The 13,881-nt window shown below is 43.0% G+C and overlaps 1 protein-coding gene and 1 long non-coding RNA gene across 2 annotated transcripts; both read right to left on the minus strand.

Moving 5' to 3' along the window:
- Positions 1-1,972: 1,972 nt before the first annotated feature.
- LOC124650051 lies at positions 1,973-5,586 on the minus strand. Its single transcript, XR_006986865.1, has 4 exons — positions 5,224-5,586; positions 5,056-5,132; positions 4,924-4,969; positions 1,973-2,257 (listed from the first exon to the last, which is right to left on the minus strand). It is a non-coding gene; the product is annotated as an uncharacterized LOC124650051 (long non-coding RNA).
- An 887-nt stretch (positions 5,587-6,473) lies between these two features.
- On the minus strand, positions 6,474-9,335 carry LOC124650052. The gene is made up of 3 exons (XM_047189617.1): positions 9,292-9,335; positions 8,347-8,451; positions 6,474-8,257 (listed from the first exon to the last, which is right to left on the minus strand). Exon 3 carries the CDS (start codon positions 8,222-8,224, stop codon positions 6,716-6,718), a length of 1,509 nt encoding a protein of 502 aa, XP_047045573.1. The 5' UTR covers positions 8,225-8,257; positions 8,347-8,451; positions 9,292-9,335; the 3' UTR covers positions 6,474-6,715.
- Between the last annotated feature and the right edge of the window lie 4,546 nt (positions 9,336-13,881).

Raw genomic sequence — 13,881 nt, forward strand, 5'->3', positions numbered from 1 at the left:
TGCATTAATTAATTGCTAAACATTCCAATGGTACTAGCTGGATGACCCACACATTGGTGTGGTTAGATATATTGTATTTATTTTATTTTTCTATTATTTTTAATATATTGGCCTACCATTAGGTACACCTTTACAAATATAGGAAGACTCGATTATGGTGACACTTCACTATGCAACGTATTTGTTCAAATCCTTATATTCCTTTCAGCCACCATCTAATTTTTGTTGAATTTTTTCTATTATATCTTCATTTAATTTTAATCATATATTACCCTCTTTTTTGTCTTGTCGCATGGCAACATAATATAGTGTAATTATTTTATTTTTCTATTTTTTTTAATATATTGGCCTACCATTAGGTACACCTTTACAAATATGGGAAGGCTCGATTATGGTGACACTTCACTATGCAACGTATTTGTTCAAATCCTTATATTCCTTTCAGCCACCATCTAATTTTTTGTTGAATTGTTTCTACTATATCTTCATTTAATTTTAATCATATATTACCCTCTTTTTTGTCTTGTCGCATGGCAACATAATATAGTGTAATTATTAATTTATATTGAATTTTTTTGATGCCAGTTGGTTCTTATGTCTCAATGCAATTATGACATCCTCGTCCAGGGCTAAATATTACTAGCATGAATAGGCGCGGCGGCACGCCGCGCTGACTGTGTAATATGCTGGTAGTAATAATTTTAAGACCACACTTTAATTGATATGAAATGTTTTCTTGTTTAAATATAGTGCATTTTAAGTTGGTTGGTAATAAAATCTGATAACCATACACTGAAATCATGTGCATAAAAATTTAACCTTGAGGAATAAGTAAATGGTATACACAAGGGCATACAGAAAGATGGTGTACAGTAGACTTGCTAGTTTTGATAATACACTGTACACAATGTTCTAACTCCATGCACAAACTCTATTTTAGCCACTCCCGTCTTCTCTATTGGATGATAGGTCTACAATCACAAACTCTATTTTAGCCACTCTCGTCTTCTCTGTCCAATGATATGTCTACAATCTCAGCGTCGCATGTGTAAATCCAATAGGCTTTATTTGCGCTCCATTGCCGAGGAAGATGTGATGTCGGTGGTCCTGGCGGGCTTGTCATTCTGGGTGAGAACCTTGTCAAGGAGTGATTTGTTGATGGCACAAACTTGGCGATGATGCTCTTCTCGAGCTTGATCCAGGCGAGAACTTGGTCGAGGAGTTATATGTTGGTGGCATGCAATGCACACTGTCGGACAAAAAGGCACATCCTCTAAATATTTATATTTAGCAGGCACAAAGAGTTTCAAGACAACTTGCAAACTATGGGTCTGTTTGAATTTGAGCCAAAGTTGGTCCCCCTACCAATTTTTTTTGGCATGTCCATGAAATGTAGTTGCCGTTTGATTGAAAGCCAAAGTTTTGGCTGCCCCCAGCTACCCCTAAGTTGAAGTGTATTTTTTTTGGCTAATTCGTGGGTAAGTCCAGGGCGGCCAATTCCGTCATCAAATAATTGGTAGTACCAATAGTTGGCAGGGTGGCCAACTCTGAATACGTACGGAACTAAACCTTAGGTCCCATGTTGATATGAACTCAGTAAAATGCAATGTCCAGTCACAAAAAAGCTATGACTATTGAACCATCCTCCCTTAGTTTTTAAGTTGGAGAAGTGCCAGAGATCATGCGAAACATGACTATTTGAGGAAATGAACTTAAACCATCTTCTCTGTCCCTACACAAATGTATTAGTCAGAAAATAATAAGTAGAAATACTAACTAAGCCGATGGTATGCACTATGACTTTTCAGTCACATATAAAATTTTAAGTGACAGAAGTCAGAAGTGGTCACAACATGACATATTTGAGTGAGATGTAACATTTTTTTAGACATCAACACAAATAAGAATTGGTTCTTCCGTGGAAGAGTCTCTTTTTCGTCTGATCATGTAAAGAAATTTAAGATCACACGTGTTAACAACTGAGTAATAGAATTATACTAACTGCCCATTCACAGAGGAGCAGCTTACAAATATTCATCGGATCCCACAAAAGCTCCAAGATAAAGAGGCAGCACAGAGATATATGAAATGTTGAAATACTGTTTATGTGGTAAAAGAAGATAACAGATTGCCTAAGCACTTACACCATACATGAGCCTTCATAAGAGTTATAGCTTCAGATTCTCTATTGACATGTACCGGAATCCCTGGATCATAGAACTGAAGGGAGCCTTTCTCGAAAGGTCAGCTTCAATTTCTACATATAGCCAAGAGTAGGGGCCTCAACTTCAGAGTGGCGTCATGATGGTTGCTAATAATCTATACAAAAAATTACACAAAAATAGAGTACAAATTCGTGATGATTGCTAATAATCGCATGGCTGAGAGAAAACATAATCAAAGCTAACACCATTGGCTGATTGCTAACAATCTCAACGGAATACCGAGCTTTCCTACATAATTTCATATTGTATAACCATAGCCCCTGTAAAATGCAAAACCTTTACCATTCTTGTACCACATGGTTTCTTTATATAGAATATTTGTACTGAAAGAGTAAACAAAGTATTGTAGGTACAACAGCTAATTCACTCATTGCTTAGCGAAAGCAACGAAAGTTGGCTGCAATGATATATGGGAAAAATGTGATTATTATATAAAAGATGCATATTAAATCAAGCTTACTAAGTGACAACACATGATGCAATCCATCAGTGTATATATAAATATAAAACTCAAAAAACCAAGTAGATTAGTACACACACGTGTTCAGGAAAAATAATTTGACATCCGCGATTATTTCATCAAATAGTACAAAGTCCTTAAGCAAGATACACACAGACCCCTTACCCCAGGTTTTCTAGGTCAGCTATGCAAATCTCATTGTTTAATTTTCTTTGTGTTTTGAAGTAACACAAACACGGAGGTCTCATGTTCTGAGAGCAAAATGACAACCCCCTTAGATTGCAGAGAAACACGAGTTCTGCTTTGACCCGAACAAATAATCACACCTATCAATTAAACTTCTTGTACACCGATCTGCTCAGAATCCAGGAGCTCGTTCAATCATAGGTACTACATTGTGTTCAGTTGTGTTCCCTTGAGGATTCCCTGTGTTAAAAGAAAAACTGAAATTTTCGTTTGGCTGCTGGAAGAAGAAAGGGTCAACTGGTTTCAGCCGTATGGATGAAAATACTGGAGGAATTAGTGTATAGGTACTGCTATAGAAAGATTAAGGTATGTGGATGGTTATTGTCTTCATTTAAAAGAGCAAACATGTGGCCTTTGGTAAAGGAACAATTGCTCGCTGCGACCCTGGCTGGTAGCATAGCTGGCGAGGGGAGTAGTTGAGCAATTGGACGTCCTGGAATCTGTAGTTCATCCTTGCTTGCTGCGACCCGCTAGCGATCGTCCTATCTTCATTAAATATGTATGTTTAATTGTGCTCTGTCGTGTTCTTATTTCCAGGTAAATACTTAACCAACGCCCCGATCTCACCCTAAGACTACTCATAGTGGGAGTAACTTCACTAGTAACTAAGTGTCCAACTCAGCAAATTTGCTTATGTGGCAGTGAGTTAATGAGGAGAGAGGAGGATAGAGTAACATAGCTAGTTACTGTAACATCACACTTCTCAAGATACAATGAGTCTATAAGCTAATTAATGAAGACATATATGATACTACTTTGATGTTACTAACCACTATGAAGGTAGTAACATAGAGTAATAATATGTGCATGTTACTACTCTATGTTACTTCCCACTATGACTAGTCTAACTGGTTTGCTAACCTGAGGTCCATCAGACTGATTGGGTAACATTGCAGCAGAAGTTGTAACTTCAGACATCATATAGTTATTGCAGAATAGATAATAAGTTACTATGTAAGTGTTCAGATGAAGGTAATATGGAACAAATGGGAGTGGCAAACGTAAGGCACCACTACTTGATGAAGAGCTTTTATGAGTGAGAAAGGATCTTGCAATTGAAGGGTTCACTTGCCCAAATGCAGCCTGGACATGGGCTTCTGCCATTGTAACGAATCAGTATGTTATTAATAACTTAATAAACTAAAAACAACACTTGTCATTTCTCCGATGGTAATGTATTACATGTTTAAAAAGTTCATAAACCATCTTTTTTTTGGCAAGTCACGTGCTGCCTTTAAATTTAAAAATTATTATTTTATATTATAACAATTATATAAGAAATCATGATGTGTGTTGTTAGTTTGGGAAAAAAACATCCATTCTACTTATATCTAGGCTAGTGCCAATTTCATGAGATAACTCTAGAATCCAGATTCTTCTGGACCTAACACATCTACTTAGACAAAAGCAAATCAATGGAATTTGCATATTAATTTGACTTAAGATACCATACTCCTTGCACTTCTTCAGTTTAAATACATATGTGGTATTAATAGGTCAAAGATATAGAGATCCTGGTGTGGTATTTGTCACAATTGGTTCAGCAGCTATTAGTGATATAAAGAAGGTAGCAAAAGGAAGTTTGTGTAACAACAGCTAAACTTAACTGTTAAGCTGTTTCCCAATGGAGATAAGCCAGTGAATGCAAGATTGCACATTCAACAGCTAACCATTTTTATCAGCCCTGGATCATCATTCAAGAGCACCTATGCTCTGCAAATGAAACTACGGAATAAAACACTACCAACCTAAATCAACTACATAGAATCGGACATACAAGTACCTGAGGCATTCCAATTCCAAGTAATTGAACATTTAGGTGAACATGTGGTCAGACCTTAGCACATATAGGTAACTACCTCGTTGTCTACGTCTGTCATATTGAATTATCTGGCTATCTGAATTAATCAGATTCATTGAGTGCTCCCTGACTCCAAATTGGAAAAAACTAATCGCAAGCCAAGCAACAAAGTGGAAAAGAAGAAGACATACCTGGAAGAGGATGAGTAGTATGATCGTCGCCCTCTTTGCCATCTGGCTATCCTCAAGAAACCAAGCTGTCGACTGTGGAATCCAAGAAAAACACATACACCAATTAAAAGGAGAGCGTGGCTGGACACCCACCTTCACCACCGACATGCTCGAATCCGAGTTGCAAGTCCTCGTCTTCATACATGTACATGGTATCCCTGGAAAAGGGCCTGCAAGCAATCGAGAGAACCACTCTCAACAGGCCAAAAAATCAAGAAAGAGTGGACTTCAAGAAGAAGAAGAATACGCCTGGGAGCCTACACTGTCGTTGCTGGGGAGAAGTCCTAGTCGTCGTCTCTGGCCCCTTCCACGGTGGACGTGGCAAGACGGTCCTGGAGCATCGTTAGAGGCCTTCCCTTCCCTGACATTCTCGCTCACCTCATCCAGATCGAATCTCCAGGGAAGAACATGCACAAATACTGACATGCTCCAATGAGGGAGAGGAAATTGTGCTCCAATCAGGGAGAGCACTCGCAACGCTTCCTACCGCCGCCGCCTCAGCTGTGGGAGTGGGAGGCGTTGAGTGCTCCGGCTCCCTCCTCTCCTCCCATGTTCCTCCAATGACTCCTCCGTATCCATCTTCGGCTCTCGTCGCCAAGGCAAGGCGGTTCTCGCCGGCAGGCACGGGAGCTCGCCCCCTCCATCTACCGCGAAGCACCGCAGCAGGGAGCGGCCACCGGGTACGGCAGCGGCCGGAGCTCCGGTAAGTGGAGCTTTTCCCTTGACGCCTTCGTCCTTCCTGCTTCATAATCTTATCTGCATCGCCGGGAGGAGGGCGTGATGGAATCGGCTTGGAGGAGCGGCTCTGCAGACTGCCCAGCGTGGCCTCGGGCAGCACGCCCGCGGCAGGGAGGACGCCCTGGCTAGCTGCTTCGAGATTGAGAGGCCTCCTCGGCCGGTGGAGATCACCATAGCCCTGCCCAACAGCAGCCCCTCCACAACCATGAAGCCGACCACAGCCAGGGGCCTGCCCATTAGCAGCCCCTCCACCACCACGAGGCCGACAACGGCGACGCGTAGCCATTCACCACATCCTATTTCGCTGCTGGGATTGGGGTGGGGGAGAGCGATCTCGACGAGGGTAGAGGAATGAGTGGGGGAGAGAAAATATCGGCTCAAGCGGTGTTGGAAATCCGGTCTCACGAACCGACCGACAACACAAAAACCAAAGAGCTGACAAGATCAGTAGGCCAGCTACGGCCACACCATGGAACACCCTAGCATTGGTGGTACGTATAAATAAACTTTCCACAAAATGCTGCACACCCCCAAAGTGAACACAAGAGAACCATATGAAAATCAAGGCAGTCAAAAAGAATACGTGTCACTAGCATAGTAATTCGAAGGAAGACCCAAAATTCTGTGAAAAATCGAGTTGGTTCACGTTTAATATAGTAGTTATACCATACATGGTGACAACAAGATAGTGAAGTGATACTAGGATAATATACAGTATGTCAGATTTTCAACCACAGAAACAGAACCAAGTAGTCATAAAGGAAGAAGCTATAGACTTGATCAAGTAATGCATTGATACAAAATTACGACTATTACATCTGATTACAAGGACGTCGTGGATTTTCTAAGCGAGCTAAGTGCTATCAGAAATTCAATTAGGTACAGCAGGTGATAGCACCAATTTTTTTCAGGGCCAATAATGCGATGATTCTTCTTCCAGATCAGGTACCCCTCACCAGACGAGGTGCTTCTATGTTCAACCACAGTAGGATATATAGCGTCTGACTAGGGCATGCTAGATCTTCTGCCTCAATGCTTGACGGAGCTGGAGCTTGCGACTGTCGACTCTCGAGTCCATAAGGCTGGACTTCAGGTTGTGCTTCTGCGCGCCTTGGGGCCACTCTATGCGCCCTTTCATTGCCCGAACCACGTGAGGGTTTACCGACTCCGGGCTCCACTCGCCTACGCTTGGTGAGACCGTGCACACTTCGCTGCCTTTCAGAGTGGGGGAGAGAGCAGAGTTCGATATTCTGCCGCTCGACAGCCTACCGTTCGTCAGCTCTGATCCTATTTTCTTGCGACCATTGTCGTTTGATGACCTCCAGAGCCTGGCGAAAGAAGACCCTTTCTTCCGGAACTTCTCTGCTGTTGTCGAACAGACTTCGCTGATCTCACTATTTGACCTGCAGTCATCGCAGTCCGTTGTTCCACTCACCGATGCACCATTTTGTCCACCGAAGCCGTTTACTGATGGTTCACTTCCACCGGGTGAGTTGCTAGAGCCGTGCTCATCGACGTGGCTAACAGTCTCCCATCCGCTATCATCTTCCTCTTCATTTCTGGCACAGGGTTGGCGGGGATACTTCTTTGATGGTTTCTCCAGGAAGATGTCAGTTTCAGGACTCACCGTATGGATCTGTGTTGCGTGACTGATGGGGGTATCTCCATTACACTGCCCAATCTCCTTCTCACTAGTATCTTCCCTCTGCCTGAGTTCCTCAAATACAGCAAAAATGTCCTCTGAAGCAGGTGGTGGTTTGTAAGAGAACTCCTTCATATCATGAAGCTTCATAGAGCAAATTGCTTCCTTGAGCATTTCTGCATCTCTTACTGATTCTTTATCTATGCTATTTCCTCGGTGGGTTCTGAGGAAAGCTTCAATCTCAGACTGAAGGTCGCTCAGCTGTGAATACTTGCTGTCTAGCGTCAGCTTTGCATCAACAAGCTTCATCTGAACCCTCTCTTCACGCCAAACCTCAGCCATCTGCAACATCTTCCTTTCTTCCTCCACCTCATCTCTCATCTTCATAGATTCACTCTTCAGAGCCTCAACCTCAGCTTTGTCTTCCGCGATCTCCTTTGCTAATTCATCGCACACCTCCTCCATAAGCTCCCTGGCCTTTCTCTCCTTTTCATAATCTTGCAAGTACCGCTTTGCTACCGACTTCAACTCGGATAGCTCACTGACCAACTTGGAATTCATAAGTTCTGCCCTTTGTCGGTTCTTCCTCTCCCTGTTCAGACCCTCTTTAACACCATCAAAGATGTCTCGAACCTTATCATGCTCCCTGCTCCTCCATGAAGCCTTTTCCTCAGAAAGGCCCCTTAACATGTGATCAAGCTTCTTCTTTGCAGACCGACTCTCAGCTTCAAGCTCATGAATCCGGCTGCGGGCCTGCATAAGCTCTGTTTTTAGTGCAGAGACCTCTTCATCAGCAGTCACTGGATATTGGTCAAAGGAGTCGTAGTCGGCATCCCTCAATGTGTTCAGGTACCGACGGTCCCACTTGGTTGCCACCTCCATTTCGATTCGGGGTGACGGAGAGTAACCTCCCACCTGATTTAAGATCAAAAGCATTTCATCAATATCCGAAATGAAGGTGGGGAACCGTACTCTAAGTAATAATTCATGAACAAGGGATATACCTCATGAATGCTGCCATTGACAATAGGCTTTCTTCCTGACCTGCCTTCCAGGACAGTTTTATAGTAATTGCACCGGTCCGGCGTATGCAGAGGCTTCGGGTTAGGCTGCAAATTCGTTGTGTTAGCTCACTAGAAACACATTAAACTACATATTACTAGCCTGTTACAAAGTTTACATGCCAAATGGCATAAAAAGTTGTTAAAAACTATCCATTTGATGGTCTGGTCACCATTACATAGTAACACTATCAACATCTGTATCTAGGGACCACGAGCAACCAAATAAGAGTACGGTAGATAATAATGGAAATATGGAGATGGACATCCCTTGGGCCCAAATGATGGAGACATGGAAAAACTAAGCTGTCTGCACCGACAATGATCAGCAGTTGGATCGACACGGAAAATGGACTCTAAACGCAACAAAATAGCTGTACCAAATTGGTCTACAAGATATGCTCTGCTATATCTTCCTCAACCCAAATTTACTCAGCCAAGTTGCTCCCAATCATTGCAATGCGATCAAAGTTGAACCCAGATGCCCATTTTTGAGTTGGACTATGATGCTTTTTTTTCCAAACGATCCAAGGATCGGCTTTTTCATTACAAGGAGATAACGAAAGTTGGACTATGATGCTAAAGTTCCACCTCCGGCTCACATCCCCCAACTTCATATGGTTCCTTCACCCCTCGAGTTGTTGAGTTGTGGCACAATGCGCTGCGGTAACAACAACATTGTGACAAAATTCGCACTCAACACACCCGGCTCAAAAGTTTTGGAGCGACAAAAACAACGAATCACAAAGCACCAAACCATCTATCTAATTACTAACAACTTCACCGCTGGTTCCAGCAAAGCGTGGTCACATGAAACCCTAGAACGGGAAAGCAGTTCAGACACAACCACCACCGGAAGATCCACGCGGATCTCGAGACGAATCCTACCTCGAACCGCCGTCGCGCCTCCCCGGACTCCCGCGGCGGCGCCTGCGGCGGGTGCACCCGCCACAGCGCCGCGGCGATCTTCCTCACAGACGCGCCGGCAGCGCCGCTTGGCGGGGCGACGGCGTCCCCGGGCCAGCGGAGCGGCGGGGTGGCCGGCGGCGCGGCCGCGCGGCGGGCGGAGGCGAGGGAGGGGCTCTGGACGCGCAGCCGCCGGGCGCGGCGGGGGCGGGCGGCGGCCTCGGGCTCCTTGGGCCTCGGCGGGGGGGACCTCGCCTGCGGCGGCTGCTGGGGGCGGCGGGAGCGCGCCATTCGCCGCGGGTCGCTCACTGGGCGCTGTCGGCGGGGGCAGGCGGCGGCGCGGGCGGTGGCATTCACCGGGGATAAGCGCGGGAGGGAGGGCGGGGGCGGGCGGTGGAGAAATGCGTGCGAGATCCAGTACTCGGCAGTGGTGCCCAGTGGTGGTTTTGATACGACTGCTACTCTAGTAGTGTTGTAGGCCTGTGAGGAGGCTGGAGAACGTGGGATGGGGAAAGGAGGAAAGGAGATGGATGGAATGGGTGTATTTTTTTTTCTTTGTTTTCTTTGTTTTCTCTCCTTTGGTTTTTTGTGATTTTTGTGATTTTGGACTTGTTTGTGAGCTTTGTGATAGTTAGATGTTGTGTAGAGTTGGGATGTTGGAATGGCTTGAGCATGTTTAATGGTGCTGATATTGACTTCTTATATGTGATGAATGAGTTGGGATTTTGGTAGTAACTATGTTTTCAATGATGTAATCGTGGTGTCCCAATTTTTTTTAAGCTTTGGTGTCCCAATTTTCAACGTTTTCCTCTCGCATTTCCTATTTTCACAAAAGGTGATCATGGACTGCTAAGTATTTGCTCCTAGGGCCACAACTCCGGCAACTCCTCTATTTAACGTGTGACCTGTATATGTTTTAGTGCATGACCTATTAGCCTAAGATTTCAACAGTGAGGTGGCGTGGTGTGCCGTGGCAACAAGGACAATGACAGCAAAAATAAGGGCGTTTCATGTTCTTCATATCTCTATGTGATGGTTAAATTCTCGTCGATGATAGATATAGGAACTTTGGTATTCGTCGCAATCCTCGGTCTCGGTCTAGATTTGTGTGGGCCATGGTGTCTTCCATGTGATGGCATGAGGTAGTATATTCTTCCAACCTTCCCGCAGCGTGGCTAGGCCATTCTCTCATGTGTCTTATAGGATTGATGATGATTTCTACGAGAGATGGCTAGGGGTATTGTCCTAGACGGTGCGCCAGAAGGTGGATGCTTCAGTGCTAGATCAACGGAGAAGGCAAAATGATCCGTCTTTTCTTCTTCAATGACTTTGAACGAATATGACAATGGTATTAGGGTTGCTAAGTTCTAAGGCTGGTCCTACTCAATATGCCACACGAGGAATGCCTTCACTATTCGGGCTAGACACACATCTAGATAGTGAATCACAACTGTTGTGAGGGTTATACCTCCTAGCCCATATGTTATCGTTCTTTGGTGATTGTTACAATGACGACAAAGTCACACAACAATAGTTGGAGATAGAAGGATCTCCAAGTACCTATTTGCACCTTCTTTTGTATGGGGTTATTTCCATAATAGTATCATGGCATACGATCCATCTTTCGTGTTCATGTTCATGTGTATGTGTATGTGTATGTGTATGTGTATGTGTATGTGTATGTGTATGTGTATGTGTATGTGTATGTGTATGTGTATGTGTATGTGTATGTGTATGTAACTGATATCTGATTTTCGAAAATAAGTGTGTTGTTGTTCTAACAGAATAGTGTTCAATCCTACTCGATGGTCCGTGAATATTAGTTTTCAGTAACTAGTTGCACCATCACTTTATGCAAAAAAAAGTGGCTTGAAGTCTCAAACAAATGGAAAAATGTGTATGAAATGTTGTAACACCGACATTTTTGAGAAATATGTAATGATATTTTGTGTATTGCACATAGAAACAACTACATTAACACATTGTAGCCGTGCATACAAACATTTGATTATGTGCAGTTCACAATTATAATATACATCCAATGTTTAATTATTTTTGGCAACTCAAGAAAGTATGTTTTAGAAAACTAGTTGTGACATTCTCGTGTCTTGATTGTGCAGCAATTTGGAAAATGACGTTCCTACTACCATAATAAAAAATGTTTTTTTGTTACTTCCAGTTTGGCTTGTGTACAATTGGTAATAGCCATGTAAATATGTAATCGTGGGTAACGGTAATGTGTGCCATTGTTTTTAGGAAAGTGAGTTAGTAAAATATTTAAGAAGAGAACAATGTTAACCGCAATGCAAGCCGGGGGGGGGGGGGGGGTACCGCCCCCAGCTTTGTTGAAAAATCTGAAGGATTTTATTTGGATTTAGAAAGATTTCTTTTTGGCCTTTTGTCCCTCCAAATACTAGTATTTTTTAATTTTGCCCCTTGCATTTTCTGTCAAGCTCCTCCACTGTTTACCACGTTAGATTATGAGAGTGTCGCCGAAAAGTAGGCGTTGCTGGCCGGCGGAGACCGACGTAGTTCGACAAAAAATCCTACCCTTGGCTGTGTGACTTTGATGATGTTTGACGAATAAAAGAAAGAATACCATGTAGAAGGCTGCCCACAATTATTTATGTTTTGAGGGAAAAGCATGCCTACCCACAATGAGATAGGAAGTTTGGACATGATCGTCGATGCCAACCTATGATCTTGACACATTTTGTCGCCCCACATCAACGTAACATGTCGGTCATATCTAATCAAAACAAGCAAAATGGTAAATCGGTGGTAAAACCATGTTTAAGGTCTCCTAAATGAGATGTTTCGGCAGAAGTTCCAGTAAATAGGGTACTCCCTCCGTGTTTTATGGTAAAGGAATTTTTTTCTTCTCTTTGTGATAATTGCAGAATGAGTCGTTGATACATGAATGTGCACGATGGTGCACACGTGCTACGGTACACACAGCCATACATGATACATGGACTCATTCCCTGTATCTATGTGGTCCTGATCGCGAGCAGCTTCTAGTATAGATCGAATGTTAACAAATCTTGAAGTTTGAAGGCGGGTTCCAATTCATCAGTAGGTTCGATGAACGGCATTCCTTCCATGAATATTAACTCGATTAATCCAAGAACAATTTTGGCAGTTTTAATGTGGAGTAGTATTCAGCCCCAGCCTACATGAGAAACAATCCCCAGCCTAGCTGCCTTTCACGTTGTACGGTCGAAGAGCATGCTAGCACCAAACGTACAAGACGTCACATGGTCTCCACCACTCTCCAGCCCGAGCTACTCCTGAATCCTGATCCGGTATCAACCTCCAAATCATCAACACACCGACGTGCGACGCACCTAGTACATCTACACCGCCGGTCGATCACGGAGTTCGCGCGTCGCGTGCGTCCTTTAATTAGTAGGCGCGGAGCTAGCTCACATTTGAAACTTTGCATTTAAATGCCGAGGCATGTAGACTTGTGTAAAGTCGATCATCGTCCACATTTTGAGGATTCTGTCATGCCACGTATCTCCAAATCTTGCCGTGCATGTAACATTGTTCTCTGAAATTGATGTCAGCATATGTACCAACTAGTTGGCAATCAAGCTACTCCACGAAGAAGTGTAGTTCAGATTTTGCCAAGTCAAAATTGACCAGCTTTTTTTACAAAAGGTAGCAACATATGTGACATTAAATCAATAAATTATGAAGCTACATTTTAATATGAATCTAGTGATATTACTAATTTAGTATCATAATTGTTGCTACTTAAAACAAGCTAAACATATACTTATATTTGTAAACAGAGGAAGTAGCTCAGCAAGAAAGTTAGCTAAAAAGCTCATTGCACGTTTAGCTGGGATGAAGAAAAAAACAAAAAACACATGGAACATTACACTTTGGGCGAGAATCGAGGAAGAACCCTGGCTTCCAAATAGTGTTCGCCTTCTCGTTTGCGCCTAGCCTTGACCCTATGGACTGGTTGCGCACAGGGATGGCGTGTCATGGCACGGCGTTGTATGGGTCCATGGAGTGGGGCTGGCACCGCACTATGTTTTGCTTGGTGATCCCGTGTGTCTGTCAATGCTGCTACTACCTTTGTAGTAGGATCAAGAAAGCATCATTAATCATCTAAAAAAAAGGAGTGTTGTTTTGGAACATGGAGTATATGCTTCCTATATTTTGAAATGCATCTAACACATATTTTAAATTTTAAAAAAATGAAACAAAAAAGTCGCATGTACATCTTCACGTGCTACATGCTCACAAATTTGTTTCATAAAAAATTGACTTATCATGCGACGTGTGTAAAAAAGACAAAATTCGGTGCTAAAAATAATACTTTTCACAAGATAAACTTTCTCTTTTTTACATAGACCACAAAAAATATTAGTTTTTCGTGAAACATGACGAACACACATATATTATGAAGATGTACATGTAGAATTTTTTGTCCAAATTTTCCGGCATTTCGAAATATGATCTTTTGGTAGAGGGAGCATACGCACCCGAGAGCCGAATTGAATTTCCCAAAAAAAGCCTCATTAATTAGTGCATATACCAATAATTTTACATGTACGA

The sequence above is a fragment of the Lolium rigidum genome, chromosome 4 (assembly GCF_022539505.1).
Source record: "Lolium rigidum isolate FL_2022 chromosome 4, APGP_CSIRO_Lrig_0.1, whole genome shotgun sequence".
Classification (NCBI taxonomy): Eukaryota; Viridiplantae; Streptophyta; class Magnoliopsida; order Poales; family Poaceae; genus Lolium; species Lolium rigidum.

Excerpts from the sequence above, each read along its gene's own strand:
- LOC124650052 (XM_047189617.1), bottom strand. The coding sequence starts at position 8,224 with ATGGAGGTGGCAACCAAGTGGGACCGTCGGTACCTGAACACATTGAGG.